At 43.6% G+C, this 19,372-nt stretch overlaps 1 protein-coding gene across 1 annotated transcript in view; it reads left to right on the forward strand.

Annotated features, from left to right (window-relative positions):
* Positions 1-8,309: 8,309 nt before the first annotated feature.
* The window catches only part of rab11fip2 (RAB11 family interacting protein 2 (class I)), a 52,324-nt gene continuing 41,261 nt past the window's right edge, over positions 8,310-19,372 (forward strand). Inside the window, exons 1-2 of the mRNA XM_084321331.1 lie at positions 8,310-8,426; positions 8,842-9,452. Coding sequence (XP_084177457.1) covers positions 9,100-9,452 — 353 coding nt within the window. The 5' untranslated portion in view covers positions 8,310-8,426; positions 8,842-9,099. The remainder of the gene's footprint in view (positions 8,427-8,841; positions 9,453-19,372) is intronic.

Genomic DNA, 19,372 nt, shown 5'->3' on the forward strand with positions numbered 1-19,372 from the left:
CCGCCACTGGGAATAGCTGGTTCTCCCGTTCCCGACGAACCTATTGATCTTTCAGCTATTCCTCCAATTTATCATGATTTAGAGGCCATTTTTAGGAAACAACAGGCTCTCTCCTTGCCACCTCATCGCCAGTATGACTGTGCTATTGATCTGCTCCCGGGAGCAACGCTCTCCGCTAGTCGCCTGTTTAACCTCTCACGCCCGGAGAGGGAGTCCATGGAGAAATACGTCCACGAGTCCCTGGCCTCAGGCATTATTACCCCCTCCTCCTCCTCTCCAGTCGGCGCAGGTTTCTTTTTCGTTTCCAAGAAGGATGGCTCCCTTCGCCCCTGTATTGATTACCGGGGTCTCAACAACATCACCATGAAGAACAAGTACCCTCTGCCATTGATTAACTCTGCTTTTGAACCCCTGCAAGGTGCCACCATTTTCACGAAGCTGGACCTTGTCCGTGTCCGGGAGGGGGACGAGTGGAAGACGGCCTTTAAGACCCCGCTCGGTCACTTCGAGTACAAGGTAATGCCCTTTGGGCTGACCAACGCCCCTGCTGTCTTCCAGGCCCTTGTCAATGACGTTCTCCGTGATGTCCTTAACCGCTCTGTTTTTGTTTATTTGGATGACATTCAGATTTTTTCCCGCTCTATGGAGGAGCACGTCCAGTACCCTTACACTGGTCAGATTGGCTGTGGGAGAGAATGTTTCACCATAGTCTATCCCCTCCCTCTGACTGAAACCCTTAGCTACAAACCTAGCTTTGTATTTATCGTGGCCTTCAATTCCCTCCTTGATTGAATACACCCATTTTCCTCCCACTGTCTGTCTGCCCTCTGGTAACTTGGTTAGTGTGAAGGTGTGGTTGTCCTCTAGGGACCTCATCTCCTCGTCCATCGCTCTCTCCCATTTACTTGCTTCAGGGGACACTATGGCCTCTTTAAAGGTCTGAGGGACCCCAATGACTACCCTGTAGCAGTAATCAACGGTGATGGGTGTACTGTCCTCCTCATCACTCCCTTTCCGGGCATAGTCTGTCAGATACTTTGGGGGTTTGTGTTCCCTTGAGGGATACCTCCCACTGCTTGGGGCACTTGACGTCACCCTCGGGTGCTCCTCGTCATCGCCCTCTGGGGGTTGCTGACTGTCTGCCTGCACGACCGTACTAAGTACACTGGGTTGATGTGTCTCTGTTTCTACACACCTTACTCTGGAGTCCAGCTCTGGCTCCTCTGTCTGTGACAAACTTGACTAGCCTATGTTTCTGCACTATCCCTTTACCGGGATAATAAACCAGGAAAGCGGGGCTTCCCTTGTCGTGCCCTACAAAGAGCCCTTTTACACACCTGGACTCTAGCTTTCCTCTGTCCTGCAGGTACGCATAACACTCTGATCCAAATCGGTGCATTCTGGCTAGATTACACTTCTTTCCTGTCAGTGCTGTATATGGGGTGGTGCCCGTGTGCTTATTGAAGCACCTGTTTCTGGTGTAAGCGGCTTCTTGTACCGCATAGTGCCATAGGCTCTTAGGTAAGTTACTGCCTACTAGCTTACACCTAGCCATCTTGAAAAGAGTGCGCCATTCTCTCTCTGCCACTCCGTTCTGGTGTGGGGAATATGGACATGATGTCTCGTGTCTTATCCTGTTCTTCCTCAATAGTGATTGAAACTCTCTGTTTGTGAATTCGGTCCCGTTGTCGGACCTCAAACATCTTACTGTACCATAAGGGGCTATGTCCGCCAGGAATTTTTCCGTGACCTGGAGTGTGTCACTTTTTGCTTTCAGAAAGTAAACAAACACTGCCCCTGTGTACACGTCTGTAAAAGACTGTACATATCTAAAGCCTCCTATGGACTCATTCCTTACTGGACCGGCAATGTCTGTGTTAACCAACGCAAGTGGTACTTTAACTTTTTCTGTGGGATTCCTGTTTCTCGATTGAGCAAACTTCCCCTTTATGCACACAACACATTCTTTATCAGGTCTATGCTTTTCGCCTTCAATGTGCATGCCACTGTCAGTAAATCCTCGTAATTACAATGACCCATAATCTCATGCCATATCTGAATGTTGTGGCTGACGGTTACTTTACACATATTATTGTCATTACACTCTGTTCTCAGGTAATACATTCTCTGATACACTTCTATGTCAAATTGCATACCGTTGGGCTCTACAAGAAATGTTTTACCTTCCATGAATGACACTCGTTCGCAGTAGCAGCTATTACAGAGAATAGTCCTTGTGGGAACGATGGCACATAGAGAGCGTTCCTTAACATCACTGTACGCCGGCGCCCCCCGCTGTCCGTGAGGTATACCTGTGCGTCCCCTCTTCCTCTCGCCAACCCGTGGATGCGCCTTCCGTCTGCCAGCTCCATGCTGTGTCCCTCCGGGCGGAAAGTTCTTCAAAGTTCTTAAACAGACTCCTGTCGTTAATGACGTGGGACGACGCACCTGTGTCCACGATCAGTCCCTTCCTTTGGGCCTGTTGCAGCTGCGTTGGCCTGATGACGTACGCCGTCTGCGCCCTGGGTATGAAGTCCTCTCGTTCCGCTACTCTCCATTCGTCGCCTCGATCCGTCTCACGCCGACCATTGCCGCCATCTTGTTCATGCGCGTGTCGCGCGCCCTGGTCGCGTTTCATCATGCACGCTCTGCTTGCGTGCCGCGTGGATCTGCAGGGGCCACACCAGACAGTCCTCGTGCAGTTCCTTCTCCGATGGCCTTTCTCTCCGCATCGCCAACACGCCTGCTCCGTCGTGGTTCTGGTCCTCTCCCTTGGCGCCCTCTCTCCCGCCTCCGCGGCGGCTGGTTGGGTATCTTCTGAGGCCTCGAAGTTCCTTAACTTAGCCTTGATCTGTCCCAACGTCATGTCCGTTGAACCGTGTGTTACCAGGAGTGTGAACGGTTTGTACAGCTCCGGTAGTCCTCTCATTATCATCGCCATCATTAGCCCATCGCTTGGTGCTTCTCCGGCACCCCTCAATGGCGTCGTGATCCGCTCCGCTCTGTTGACGTATTCGGTCACAGTCTCGGTTGGTCCCTTCCTCAGGGTCGTCAGTGCTATGTAGAGGGCCATGACTCGGGGTCTCCCTCGCCCGATGAAATGCTCTCTCAATACCGCCAGGCTTTATCTGCCTCTGTCTTTAGTGTCGCGGAATATCAGCCCCAAGCTGGTGTCGTCGAGCATCGGCGCTAACTCACAGTACGTGCTTGCGTTACACTGGTCGTCTAGGGCTTGCTCTCCCGCCGTCAGTTCTCCCATGGGGGCCGCCAGGATCGTCTCCTTCAGCCCCCCGTACCGTGCATGTAGCATAGCATGCGCTCTTCCCAGAGTTCATAGTTCTCTGCTTTTCCATTGAATGGTGGCCCTTTGTTCCTCCCTCTGGCCGCCACGCGTTCTAAGGGGTGGTTCTCCCCCTTGCCTCCGTTGTGTTCAGCGGGCCCCACGCTTTCTGAGGTGGGGTTCTCCCCCTCGCCTCCGTTGTGCTCAGCATGCTCCGTCTCCCCCGGTGCCGCCTCCTCGGGGCTCTTGGTTGCTGCCTTCCAGCGACTCCCGGCTGCTGCCTTCTTGACTCTCCTGTGAGTCTTCTTGGCTTTCATGTTCACCGTTGGTGGTAGGTGTAGCTTTAGCTCTCGTTGGCCTAGCGTCTAGCCGCGCGGTGCTCCCGGCGCTAACCTAGCCTATACTTCAGCTAATCTTGCTACCCTTATTATTTCGCCAAGGCGTTATCTGGGCCCATAACCAGTTAACAGAATTCGGCTATAGGGCAACAATAATGTGGTCAAGATGCATGGTTTCTATCTTGAGCCCAAACTGGCGTGGTTTATTTATTCACATGTTCAGCAGCAGTTATTACAGGTCCTCTCTTACTGAGAGACATGGGGGAGAGAAGGAAGTGTTAAGGGATACATTCACTTTTATACTTGCCCCAAGGAGGTGTACCTGGGTGGTTCCGCCTAGAGCGCCCTCTAGTGGGAACAGATATATATGCAACTAGACAGTCACTGGTGGAGACAGTTATATATGCAGGTAAACAGTTACTAGTGTAAACAGCCATATGTACAGTTAGACAGTTACTAACAATCCTACACAGAACCTCTGATCTCAACAGAGGCGCCTTTCAAAACACCCAAGGTCACCTTACAGGGCATAAAAACAAAACAGTCAAGATTAAAACAATGATCTTGGCAAAAGTGTCAGTGCAGTTAAAAACAAGACAAACAATGTATAAGTATGAAATGTAAAACAGTGGCACACAGGGTACAGTTGTAGTGAGTATGCCCAGTATGCAAGGCAGTTAAAAGACAAGGTTAAGAAAAGAATAAGATAAACAACAAGAAGTATACAAAACAGTGAATTTAAAATAACAGACAAACAAACAGCAGGGGGTATTGGGCAGTGACAGAGATTATAGTATAGTGAATATGCGAGTTTGAACAGATGGGTTTTCAATTGTGATCTGAATGATCGTTTCCCTCCGCCCACTCGCTGACCACTTAGAATGCTTTCAAAATGGCAGCAAACAGCCGAGAGATAGTGGTTTATAGCCACAGACATGGGCCCAACATGAATGCTGTGTTGTATCAAATGGAACAAAAGGAAGAAAGGAGGGTTATTACCAGTCGAGGATAGAGTCAAACAATTAAAACTAAACCACATGTATGATATACAGCTAATGGTAGAGCCCCAGAGTACATGTCCTCAAATGTGGATATGGTAAGAAACAAACACCACTGTAACACAAGAGCCAGCATTATGTCCTGCTGTGTTCCTGGTGTAAAGAGTAAGAGGGCCAGAAACTCATTATTTTACACTGGTATCTTATGGAACAGCCTGCCTATATGCACATCAAGCAAAGCCAGACTAAAGCGCTTTTAAAAACAAAAGTAAAGGCGCTTCTTTGGGAAGGAGTGTAGGTTTGAGATTACATTTTTTTTCCATCTTCTCTTAGTGTAGTGCAGAGTACGAAACATATTTTATGTCTTCTCTTATGCCTTTTATTGCGTTTCTATTGTGTTTATTTTTTATTGTGATTTGTTTTTATTGGTATTGTGTTTTTTTTTATTGTGTTTTACTGTGTTTTTATGTTTTACATCGAGGACCACTTTGGAAATAAGTGTTTTCCAGAGAGTGCAGGGTAAAGGAAGGAAAAGGACACTTTAAGAAAATAACTTGTTGTGATTGTTGTATAGTATAGTAACAGCAAGTATAGCATAGGGATATAGAAGAAAAACTGCACATTGTATATGTACATAGGATCCAGTGCCTTTAAGCGTTTTATTAACATGTCTATTTACCATGTCTATTCTTTTTTTTTTTTTTTTTTATTATTATTACTATTACTATTGTTTTTATTGCACAATCGAAGCGTGCATGGCTAACCGCATTTCACTGTATGCCCTGGTATGTATGTGATGAATAAAACTCTTGAATCTTGAATCTTGAATGATACTTCAATGTTATGTATGATACTTGTAATTTTCCTAATCAAATCAAATCAAATCAAATCAAAATCAACATAAAATAAAATTACTGTAGCATTGTCCGACTAACACTGTTAACGTTAGCTGGACATTTACGGTGGCCAGTTTCGAATAGCAGCCTCCCGTATGGTGCTCTTTAAGAGCAGTTTTGAATGTGGGTAGGGATTCACACTTTTTACGGCTGTGGGTAGGGTGTTCCACATTGTTGTGGCATAATTGCGAAACATGTTTAGTCCCTTGTTTGTGCCGAATCTGGGTTGCACATGATTTGTGGAACTCCCTCTGGTGTTGTGGGCGTGGTATTCACTGACCTTTGGGAAGTATTTCGACATGTACATGGGTACCTGAGTGGTGTAGTGTATCTTGTAGACCAGGCCCATTGCAAGTTGCTGTACTCTGTCGTCTACTGTAAGCCATCCTAGGTAGTCAAAGTGGGCAGGGGTGAGGTGGGTTTTAGGAGTAAGGTGAAGTAGTAGTTTGATTGATTGATTGAAAACTTTATTAACAGATTGCAGAATGGGTACAATACAGTACAGCTCAATACACACAATTGTTAAGGGGATGCAGACCAGAGAAAGACTTTCGTCTTGTTTACATCAGGGTCCCCCATTTTCAATTCATCAGGACATATATGACATACATGACATACAGATAGTCAGTACTGCTACATCTATACATTTTTGACATACCAGATTTGCAAATACAGTACTGTTTGTGATACAGAAGGAGTCAAGAAAAGGGAGTATATACATTTGACGTAGAAACTGTACATTGGAGGAGGTTGGGTGGGGGGGTTGGGTACATTGGGATATTGACAACCATACTGACCAGTTTGTTTTGTGATGTTTGTAATCTTGTTTTTAGCGCCTTTGAGGTGCTTTGGTACCATGAGGTGCAACGTGCAAGCTTAGTCGTAGTACCCTTGGATGAATGCTCCTGCCAGAGTCTTCAGGGTATTCTTGTTTACCAGAGAGGAGATCCGGTACAAGAATCTAGTTCGTTGGTTGACTTTTTTGATTACATTGGATGCCATTTTGTCACAGGAAAGATTTGCCTCTAGGATGGAACCCAGGTATGTAATTTCATCTTTCCTTGTGACAATATTGTCACCCACTGTAACTGAGAAGCTGTCGGTCTTGCTGAGTTTGTTATTTGATCCGAAGAGAATGGACTCTGTTTTACCCAGGTGTAATGATAGTTTGTTATCAGCGAGCCAGGTACAGATTCTGCAGAGTTCTGAGGTGAGGGTTTTTTCAACCTGTAACTTGTTCTTGTCAGAGATTAGCTAAGTGTCTAGTACAATCACAAAGAGGGTCTATGACCATTACATTTTCTGGTTCACAGACTTCCTGTCCACATGTGTACCAAATTTGAGGTTGATATGTAAAATGACTGACATTATATACAGTAATCACTAAACAATCTCTAATTACTATGTAATTATTAATAGTAATTACTAAACGATTGTCTCACTACAATGAAATGGCTATACTATGGGGACTGACATCATCACACATGAATACAGCTGGGCTCATTGGATCCACAAGAGTATCAGCTTTCCAGTCATATCAAATTCATGCAATTCCGTTGTAGAAATAGTCAATTTTTTTTTTTAAATAATTGTAGGTGAAAATAACATATTTGTACTTCATGCAAAAAGCTGCATGGCATAACGTGGGCATGTCTGTAAAGGGGAGAGCCATTTTCAGGTGAGAGGTCCAGGGATTCCTTTTATTTGTTTCTCCTCGTCAAAATGTACCATATGGAGCATTAATTAGCCCCCCTCCTGACGAGCTATAGCATGACAACGTCACTATAGGGGACCTGGACAAAGTGGTTAAAAACATTTGTGGAAAATCTAAATTGGAGACTATAGCCTATAGCCGCAGCATAGTCATAGCCAGGAGGATGTGGGCCTGGTGTATAATCAAGTGGGCTGACGATGCATCACTCTTGTTTTTGTGTCACGGGCAGCTTAACCAGCCCGCAGAGCGACCGGCCCGCCCGCCGGGATTTCACTCACGGTGCTCCTGATGACCAGTCTGCTATTACGGATGCGCATACACATGCGTGCACGTACACACACACACACACACACACACACACACACACACAGACAGACACAAACACAGACACACACACACACACACACACACACATACACACACACACACACACACACACACACACACACACACACACACACACACACACACACACACACACACACACACACACACACACACACACTCACTCACTCACAAAGTGTATTCGATAAAATAATTATGAGCTGACTTCTAGGCTGACTATCTACTCCACAGTGGATTTTTTCATTTTCTTTTTCTTTCTTTCTTTCTTTCTTTCTTTCTTTCTTTCTTTCTTTCTTTCTTTCTTTCTTTCTTTCTTTCTTTCTTTCTTTCTTTCTTTCTTTCTTTCTTTCTTTCTTTCTTTCTTTCTTTTTAATAATAATAATAACAATACTAGTAATAATAATGATAACAAACAAATATAAAAAATGTATGATAATAATAATAATAATGATAATAATATACGTATAATCTAAAATAATAATTCGAATGTGTTTTAAAAGAACACGTTATTATTATTATTATTATTATTATTATTATTATTATTATTATTATTATTATTATTATTATTATTATTATTATTATTATTATTATTATTATTATTATTATTATTATTATTATTATTATTATTATTATTATGGAGAAAGAATAACACAATGAAAGGGGGTGGCACTTCAACTTTCACCGATACTAGGGGATGTGACGTCAGACGCGGAAGTGAGGCTGGCCGAAAATGGATAGCAACAGCTAGCTGCACTGTGGCTCAGATCTAAGCGCATACACAGGCTATTGTGTAACGGATATTTAATAAGATGAAGGAATGAACGACTTTCTAGAATCGGTGAAAATGACACTGAGGTAAGTGGCGATGTGTGTGCTGCTTTGTGTGTAAGCTAATTGTTAGCTAACTAACAAGCTGCTGACATGGCTAGCTAATGTTAGCTCCTGTAGTACAGTCTTTCCCATTCGAAACCATAGCACTGCTTAACGTTATCCAGGGTTGTGTGTTTAACTGCTTATTAAGTGCTTACCGCTGTGTGTTTTTGTTGAAATGGCTAACTAAATAGCCATATGACTTAGTCATGAATCGGTTATGAATGTGTGGTTCGTAGACGGTAAGAGAAAGGCAGAAATAACACGTTGCTTAAACCGGTAAGCCAACGTTAGCACTACATAGCTGCATGACAGCACTGCTACTGTGTGTATTAGTCATGGTGCTGCTGGGAATAGTCATGTAACTCTCATTTCTTCTCTCCTGATTATGTCCATTCAGATGACTCACCAACCATCGGCTTGGACATCTGTGATTCGCGACGAAAGGATGAAGCTAAGTTAGCTCTTGTTTGTCAGACAGCTGCCATGGCTTGAGAAGACTGGCTACTGAAAAGCACACAAGACGGGACACACCAACTGGGGCAGCCGCTAGTGAATCATGTATTTGCATTCTGCACCGTAACACTTAATAGAAAGTGAACGACTCTCTGACTCCACATCGATTTGAATGGCTAAGAATAGATGAACTGAGCCGACCATGTCGCTGGCTGAGCAGTCCCAGAAGTGGTTCCCGACCCACGTCCAAGCCACCGTCCTCCAGGCCACAGAGTTACAAGCGAAGGGCAAAAATGCCTCCAACGATGCTTACACCATCATCCAGCTGGGCAAGGAGAAATACTCCACGTCGGTGGCAGAGAAAACCCTCAACCCTGTCTGGAGAGAGGAAGCCTCCTTCGAGCTGCCCGGGCTGCTTCTGGAGGGCAACCCAGAAATATACGAACTCTGTCTCATAGTCATGCACCGCTCGTTGGTGGGAATGGACAAGTTCTTGGGTCAGAGGTCCATCAACCTGAATGAAATCTTCGACAACAAGGAGCGAAGAAAAACTGAGTAAGTGCCCCCCCCCCCCCACACACACACACATGATAGCCACATATTCTGATGGGAAAGGGTCAAAGAATGCTGTTACTCTAACTATACAGCCTTCCCAGAATAGACAGTTATTCAGGTAAAATGCTACCGGTCATCCCTCGATCATCCCTCTCGAGACACCGAACTGCACAACACAGTCATGAAATAAGTCTTGTGAGCCCAAGCAGAGAGTAGCGTTGCTTCACAAGAAATCACTGTGTTATTGTACCTGTGAAGCCAATGGTTTCATACAGTATGAGTTTTAGCACAAACAAAGCTACTGTTTTGCCCTGCTGCAGTAGACCCATGTCTGATACATACAGTATTTCTGACCAATTATAGAGGAACAAAGCATCCACTGTAAATGTTTAGGAGGAAGTGGAAGATATTTGCACAAGTATGCAGGAACAAAGGATAATACTAGAGTGAACTTCCTATGATTTGTTATGGTTATGCAGTATAGCCCAGCCATATTAGGCCAGGTCTTTTGTCACTGTCTCCTGAATGTAGCTATACAATTATATAAAGATAATAATAATAACTTTTGCACCTGTCGTTTGAAACATCTTTGCAGTTTGCACCACAGATAGATTGCCAAAACGGACACAACCACTTCACGTGTTACATGTTTGTTGACAGTTAGGGATGCAGTGATACTCAGCTATCCAGATTTTCCCCAATACTAAAATCCCATACCAAGAGCTATAATGCAACATGTCAGAAAAAAATCTAAGCAAAGCTCCTTCATTTTTTACACTCTTGAAAATTTAGTGTGTAGAGTGTACAAAAATGCAATCTATTTCAATCATGTCTTGTCTAGCGACCCCAAATGAATGGTCTTAAGGTACAGTCTATGTGATGGATAAGGTACTGTCTATGTAATCTATCATAACGGTACTCTGCGCGTTGGCTTAGCACTCGGGTGTCAGCGGTGAAAAAGTGTCACAGTTGCATCCCTGTTCATAGCAGGCTATTTTTTTTGATCCACCTTTTCTCCCATTTTCTATATTTTCTCCCATCCCAATTTTCTTTAATCCAATTCAACCCTCCCCTGTCACGAACGCTGTTTCTTGCCTCCCACAAGCCGGCTGCAATGTGGACTAAGTCATACATAGCACAAGTCCCCTCCGGTACTTGAGGTAACAGCAGTCGCATCTTTTCACCTGCGCAGCTCGATCTCTCAGTGGCGAGGAGTAACGCGTGGGAGGCTCACGCTGCCCCCGACACTTCCTGATTCTACTGCGCAGGCGCACCAACCGACCTGTAGGAGTCGCTGTCCACAACGCCCGATCCCCACCCATCAGTTTCCCACCCCCTAATACGGCCAATGTGTATTAGTATGAACGACCAGCTAAACTGAAAGCAATGTGGAGCGCTGGACTCGAACAGGCGAGCCCAGCATCTCCGCATTCGTGGCGAGCGCCTTGCCCACTACGCCACGTAGCCGCCCTCATAGCAGGCTATTTTACGCTACTTCGTTCATTATATCCACCCTTGTCTGGCAGTGCACCTCCACAGAGAACCGGGCGGAATCACTAATAATAATAACTTCATTTTATATAGCGCCTTTCAAGGGACCCAAGGTCGCTTTACATAGGGGGGGGGAATAACAAAGTAACAGACAGTGGACAGACACAACATATACATATAAAGTGAGAGATTAGGGGTTAAAGGCCAAGTTGAAGAGGTGGGTTTTGAGCAGTTTTTTTAATGAGTCCAGAGTTGGGGTGGTGCAGAGTTCTGCGGGGAGGGAGTTCCAGAGGGTGGGAGCTGCCACATTGAAAGCTCTGTCCCCGAAGGTCCGCAGTCTGGTTCGGGGGATGGAGAGCTGACCAGTGTCCGTGGATCGTAGGGACCGTGACTGAGTGTAGGGGTGGAGGAGGTCAATGAGGTACTGGGGTGCCAGAGCGTGAAGGGATTTGTAGGTGAGCAGGAGGGTTTTGTAGGTGATGCAGGATTTGATGGGGAGCCAGTGGAGGTGGATGAGGGTGGGGGTGATGTGCTGCCAGGGTTTGGTGCGGGTTAGAACCCTGGCAGCTGAATTGTGAACATACTGGAGCGTGTCCAGGGTTTTGCTTGGCACCCCGGACAGGACCCCGTTGCAGTAGTCCAGGCGGGAGGTTACAAAGGCATGGATGAGGTAGAGCCATATGGAATCCGCGATCACGGAATCGCGGACGGAATCGCGGAATTGAGCAATAAAAATGGAATCAACTATAAAAATAAATTAAAAAATGTTTTCCCTTTTTTTTCCTTTTTTTCCTTTTTTTTGGGGGGGGGGACTTGTACAGCACTTTGTTCAACTTTGTCAGTGCTGTTAAGTTTAAACCTTTTTAAATCTTAGACAAACAAAACACTTTGCTTTCATGAAATATTGTAAGCCGTCATTTGAGGCTTTATATAAAAGCAGCACAATGAACACAAATCTGTCAGTGCCGAGTCCGACCTCATCTTAAATAACAAACAGCATTGCTTGTTGTAGTTAACAAAGAGAGGCAGAGTTGATTTTGCTAAAATATATATAATTTTTTATTTTTTTTTGTAATCGAATTTTATTTTCATATTTGAATCCCATGCCCATCGAATGAAGCTTCGAAGTATTTAAGACAGCCCTATTAAATGGACTGTTATATCTTATTAAATTGTGGACATTTATTCATTCCCACTTATTAGACACTATTTCTGATGGTAAAATGAGCGTACAAAGCAAAATTCTGAAATATTAAAACGGAAAAAACGGAATTTGGAAAAAAATAAAATGGAATTTGGAAAAAAATAAAACGGATTTCATATGGCTCTAGATGAGGGTCTCAGCTGTGGAGTCTGAAAGTGATGGTCGGAGTCTGGATATGTTTCTGAGGTGGAAGAAGGCGGATTTGGTGACGGAACTGACATGGGCTTGGTAGGAAAGGGTGGAGTCCAGGATAACGCCCAGGTTGCAGACCTTTGGGGATGGGCACTGTCGTTCTCTAATGAATGCAGTCTTTAGTGTAGCTTACTGTAGTTGGTGAACTGGTCTGGCAAGGTCACCGCTGAACAATGCATTCATAGTCTTGTCAAGTTTCTTTATCAGTCATATGCATGTTATTGTTAACGCAAGGTCAACGGTATAATTAAATGTGTTGGGGGCGAGAGAAGAGATCAGATCAGCAGTAGGAGCACCGGGCACGTATATGGAAAAAGAGGGTTTGTGCGTAAAAGTGACTAGTGTATACATACAACAGTAGTGCACGAGTGGTATGATGAGATGTAAAAGTGACGAGTGTATACAACAGTAGTGCACGAGTGGTATGATGAGATGTAAAAGTGACTAGTGTATACAACAGTAGTGCACTAGTGGTATGATGAGATGTAAAAGTGACGAGTGTATACAACAGTAGTGCACGAGTGGTATGATGAGATGTAAAAGTGACGAGTGTATACAACAGTAGTGCACGAGTGGTATGAGATGTAAAAGTGACGAGTGTATACAACAGTAGTGCACGAGTGGTATGATGAGATGTAAAAGTGACGAGTGTATACAACAGTAGTGCACGAGTGGTATGAGATGTAAAAGTGACGAGTGTATACAACAGTAGTGCACGAGTGGTATGATGAGATGTAAAAGTGACGAGTGTATACAACAGTAGTGCACGAGTGGTATGATGAGATGTAAAAGTGACGAGTGTATACAACAGTAGTGCACGAGTGGTATGATGAGATGTAAAAGTGACTAGTGTATACAACAGTAGTGCACTAGTGGTATGATGAGATGTAAAAGTGACGAGTGTATACAACAGTAGTGCACGAGTGGTATGATGAGATGTAAAAGTGACGAGTGTATACAACAGTAGTGCACGAGTGGTATGAGATGTAAAAGTGACGAGTGTATACAACAGTAGTGCACGAGTGGTATGATGAGATGTAAAAGTGACGAGTGTATACAACAGTAGTGCACGAGTGGTATGAGATGTAAAAGTGACGAGTGTATACAACAGTAGTGCACGAGTGGTATGATGAGATGTAAAAGTGACGATTGTATACAACAGTAGTGCACGAGTGGTATGATGAGATGTAAAAGTGACGAGTGTATACAACAGTAGTGCACGAGTGGTATGATGAGATGTAAAAGTGACGAGTGTATACAACAGTAGTGCACGAGTGGTATGAGATGTAAAAGTGACGAGTGTATACAACAGTAGTGCACGAGTGGTAGGATGAGATGTAAAAGTGACTAGTGTATACAACAGTAGTGCACGAGTGGTATGATGAGATGTAAAAGTGACGAGTGTATACAACAGTAGTGCACTAGTGGTATGAGATGTAAAAGTGACGAGTGTATACAACAGTAGTGCACGAGTGGTATGAGATGTAAAAGTGACGAGTGTATACAACAGTAGTGCACGAGTGGTAGGATGAGATGTAAAAGTGACTAGTGTATACAACAGTAGTGCACGAGTGGTATGAGATGTAAAAGTGACGAGTGTATACAACAGTAGTGCACGAGTGGTATGAGATGTTCAAGTTCAAGTTTGTTTTTATTTGTCAGAACAAAATACCGGATACTTTATAATGAAATGCTTGTTTCTTATGAGCCTCTGAGAGTGTGCTACATACAGTAAAGAGAAAGTAAGTAAAAAAATTAAGAAGTAAAAAGAAGGTAAAGTCAATATACATATATACAATATACAATGCAGAGTCAAATGAGTACCAGTGAGGTAGAATGCAGAGGTACAAAACTTGGCGTAGAGGGGGCAAATGAGGTTATCTCTTTAATAATAGATGCATATAAAGTGAATACAGTGAGTGGTAAGGTGAGTGTTTGTTAAAGTGAGTGTATGCATGTGGATGTGTGTGCAGTGTATACATAACATGTAGATGATGGGTTGTTACATAGTGTCATTGTCATTGAGCATCCTGATGGCCTGGGGATAGAAGCTCCTTTTGAGTCTCTCTGTACTGTATGTAAACGTGACGCGTGTATACAACAGCAGTGCACGAGTGGTATGAGATGGATGGAATGAGATAAATAGAATGTGATACTAGGTGCATTATGACAATGAGGATTGTGTGAATAAGTAAAAGTGACAAGTGTATACAACAGTATTACACATTGGGTATGTAGTAGTCCAGGTTCAATAGTGATGTTTATGTGAACAGTGTGGACAGCAGGTAAGCAGATATGCAAATCGGTACATGGCGTTTTTTTTGTTGAGAAGCCTAATGTTCCATACACTCAGTCGCAGATGACGGTGTACAACTGTTCCAGGGCATATCGTCACTTATTGGCCGCAAAGGGATCGGACAAGTGTGCGATAACTGAAATGTAACTTGCAAATAGCCCACGTTGTGGTGAGATAAAGTGGACACGGTTTCACATGGTCAGAGGCAGTTAGCCTACAGCAGCTGAATGTGGTGGAGCTGGCTAAACATGTCTTGTTGGTCACTAGGGTGCAAGCCCAGAAGGGGGCGAAACCCTATTGTGATTGGTAATTTAATTGTAATGTAATTGTAATGCGTCACCTTTTAATGCAATATGGCCTGCCAATAGACCAGCAAAAGATACGCGATGTCACAAAAATGTGGCACTACAACAAACATTGAACATCGCACTTTCAAACGGCCATATCTCACGAACCACATACAGTAGAGATGTGAAACCTGATGCACTTTATTTCCCCTCATAATGAACAATTTAGCTTCAAGGACCCATTTAAGTCCACCATTGTGGTGGAATCCCTTTGTTTGTCCTAACAATAGCTCACACCTAGAGAGCCAATGTCCCTAAACCACACCCTGCTCTATCCACAAGAGAGCGGGATCCCCTTCGCCACCTCTCCCAGCTGGCCAGGATGGAAGCACTCCTCTCAGACAAAGCTCATTTCATCCATTACGTTACTAGGTGTTTCGCTTTTAAAACCTATATTGATCATGGAGAACCAACTACGACCATTATGGATGAGTCTGGTTCCTCGACAACCATTATTGGATTTACCACAAATTAGAATCTATAGTATATTTTCATAACTTAAACTGCCCTCGGAGGAAAATGGAGCCTGGAGCATTATATTTTATATTATATTTTAAACTAAGGCCCCGTTTAGACGGAAACGCTAGCAGGTGAATCCGCAAAAATATTTTTTCGGATGTGCCTTTCGTACGGAAACTGCGTTTTTACGGGGTGAAACCGCAAAAAAGTGAGACTACCTTCCAGGGTGGAATTCCTTGAAACGCAAAAGCTTTGCGCTCTCGTCTAAACTGTAAAACCGTATAAATCTGTTAAAACGATGACGAAAGGGTTGTCACGGCTCTGGTCGCGCGTACTGCTTACGTCACAGGTAGCAGGTATGCGCCAGTAGCCGAGACGTAAACAAAGCAAGTATGTCTGACTATTATCAACGGAGATCACCTGAAGGCTACATTGGCAGTACTTTTAACCCTTTCACTGCCACACGACAGAAGGTTAACCCTTTACTATCACACAACCGGCTGTCGTGTGGCAGTGAAAGGGTTAAATACACAAGAATCTGTCCCGCGGCGTGAGTGGACCCACTGTCTGTGAGTGACTCTGCTTTGGTGCAATCACATTCCCCATCCACAGTCTGCGAATCAGAGGCAGAGTAGGGCGGGTCTTCACAGCACGTCATGTGACATATGCGCCAATCGTGTGACAGCGGGGCTCCGTCGTTACAGCGTCGTCTGCACGGAGAATTTCACCCCAAAACGCTCGTCTAAACGTAAAATTAAAAGTGAAACCGCAAGATGACTTTTGCGGTTTCTGTTCACAAAACGCTCGTCTAAACGTAGCCTAAAATGCTACCTGAAAAGTTCCTGTTTCACTTTTGTTGCTTACAAAGGCTGCATCCACAATTCTATTTACAAATATCTTCTAGGCTTAGTTTAGACTACACTTGTTTCACAGAGCTTCATATTACTTTTGTTTTGTTTTATGATTATATAAGATAGAATCATTAACATAGTAATTATACTATTTTATGAACTAATTTCTGGTTCTGTTAATGTAAATAGGAATGGACTGCATTTATACAACAGCTTTTACCCAAAGCACCTCACAACTTATGCCTCACATTCACCCATTCACTCACACATTCATATACCGACGCCGGAGGCGACCATGCAAGGTGCCAACCTGCTCAATGGGAGCAGTTAGGGGTTAAGTGTCTTGCTCAAGGACACTTGGACACGCTGCAGGGAGGAGCTGGAATCGAACCGGGAACCTTCCGATTACCAGACGACCGCTCTACCTCCTGAGCCACTGTCGTATGTAATGTAAATTAATCCCCCTCCTCCAAAAGTGCATAGTGTCCCTTTAACTCATTCAGAGCCACGCCCCTTTGACCATATTAGGGCTAGCGTGCCAATAAGGAAGTCAATGGGAGGACGGGGAAATTTGTGAACGGTTAAACTATATCTTAAATTATGGCTATGGGTCTAAAACACCCCTCGCTTATCAATGACTTGCTTGCAGTCAACATGTACGAAACGGATTGTTTTTTCATTGGTACATTTCCGTTTTATACCATTTTGAATACGAGTATAGTTTTGGAGATGTCTAGTAATTCCAGAGAAATTCCACGATAATCGCCCTTTACTGGAATACACAAAACACGTTGTGATTTTTCGGCTGATTTATGAATCGTTTTCAAATAAACGCTAGATTATCGATGATATATGTGTACTTATGCACGCTAGAGAAGCAGGCTGAAAAATCGATTATCCAATGCCGTGGTCAGCTCTAACGTTACACACACACACACACACGATGCGATGGCGGAGAAAAAAACATCTGATTAACCCAAGACTGGTAAAATAGAGTCCTTACCTCACATCAGATGTTCTGCAAAAATATTAATCGAATTCCTGATCGCCATTCCAAATATTGATCGCGTTTATTGATCCAACGTTATAGCACTAAAACACATAATCGGCGCTTCTCCCAGTGGGGGGACTCAATGCAATAGTATTCAGCTGCATGCCCGATAAGTAAAACCTTTTTTTGATGCACAGTCCCACCCAATCCAATCCAATGATGTGCAATACCATCCGGGAGACGATAGGCGGCGGTATTTGCCCTTTTCGAGCTCAGACCCATTCCCAATGATAACGTCAGGCTGGATGGATGAAAAATGAATGGATATTGCTAATAAAAGAAATAACGATTTAAAACCCGATTTTTCTCTGGTTTTCTCAGGTCTTGGCACTCAGCGCATGGCGAGTTAACCCGACTAATCTTGTGGTTGGCACTGAATGGGTTAATAACCCGGCCATAAATGCCTTGATTTTGATGTGGTTTGGCATGTTAGAAGATGGTGCCAAGTAGGGATGGGTACCGAATTCGGTACTTTTGAGGCACCGAACCGAAACACGTCGGTACTACCGAGTATCGAATCAAGTGAGAAACCGAAAAAAAAATTAAAAAAAAACTTTTTTTATTTTTTACTTTTTTTTACTTTTTTTTCATGTCAACGTTCACACGCACAATATATGCTTACCTAGGATTTGACTTGATTCAACAACAAAGCAGTCGGAGCAATGACAAGCCGAAAACTGTCAAAATTGTAGTTATTTGAAGTTTGGATTTTTTTTACGACTGAGGTAGGTAAATAAAATTTCTTGAGACTAAAGTACAGAAAAAAGGTACCGTTGGGTACCGGTATCGATTCACAGGTACCGGTACTGTGCCAAGCCATACCACCGCAAAAACAGTGGCACAAATAATCCTCATGGGCGCCCTATAACAAACATTGAATATAACAAATTCAAATGGCTGTATTTCATGAAGCATATACAGTAAGAGATGTGAAACTGGCTAGACTTGTGTATTGCCTCATGTTGGAACAATTTTACCTCAAGGACCTATGAGCTATTTCCTGCCATTTTACCTTTTTTTCCCGCCAATTTCAACCACACTTGCAGCATAATGTTTACAGGGTATAAAATATATATTTAAAAGTATTGAATTCATAATTCTCAATATAAGGCCTTAAAATGTATTAAAAGGTCTTAAATTTCATTTGCACACGAGATTAAATAATATTAGGCCTAAATTAAATGTTTTTGTATTCAAGTGGTTGTTTTTTGCGGGGCTTCCGGGAGCTTGGTGCAGCCGCCACTTCAGTGTCGCTATGTGCTATTTTTTTACTAGTATGGTCTTGAAATTGGTAATAAACTTTGCTCTAAGTGGTATTAAAAAAGTCTTAAAGGAATACGCCAACATTTTGGGAAATGAGCTCACCGTCTTCTCCAGAGAGAGACAAGAAGATAGATACCAGTTTCCTCTCTGTGCGTTCAGTAGAAAGCTATTTGGCTGCATGTTAGCCTAGCTTAGCACAATGAATGGAAGCGGACATGACCGGTTAGCCTAGGCATTGTCCAACTAACACCTCTCCCGAAGGCTAACCGGTCATGTCCGCTTCCATTCATTGTGCTAAGCTAGGCTAACATGCAGCCTACTGAACGCACAGAGGAAACTGGTATCCATCTTCTTGTCTCTCTCTGGAGAAGACGGTAAGCTAATTTCCCAAAATGTTGGCGTGTTCTTAAAATTTTTACTTGCAGATACCCTGCTTTAAGGTAAAATAGTTTTTGTCCAAGCCAGCTGAATCGTCTGAAAAACACAGGCGCAAGTTTGTGAAAATGGCGCAAAACGCATGCATCAAAAACCACATGAACATCAAACATGGCTTCCGTGACTTTGTTTCCAATACGGAAGTCGTTCGGTAATGTCTGTCGGTTACAATGACGCCAAACGTCTGCAGATCTGTTATAAACGGCCAGACATGCATCCAAATAAAATGTCCACACGAAACGCCCATAAAGTTCATTTTTTCATTAGTTCTTATTTTCCTCCAGTTCACAAATCATAACACCAGTGTAAGTGACTTGCACCAGTGTACAGG

The sequence above is a fragment of the Notolepis coatsorum genome, assembly GCF_963971535.1.
Source record: "Notolepis coatsorum genome assembly, chromosome: 9".
NCBI lineage: Eukaryota > Metazoa > Chordata > Actinopteri > Aulopiformes > Paralepididae > Notolepis > Notolepis coatsorum.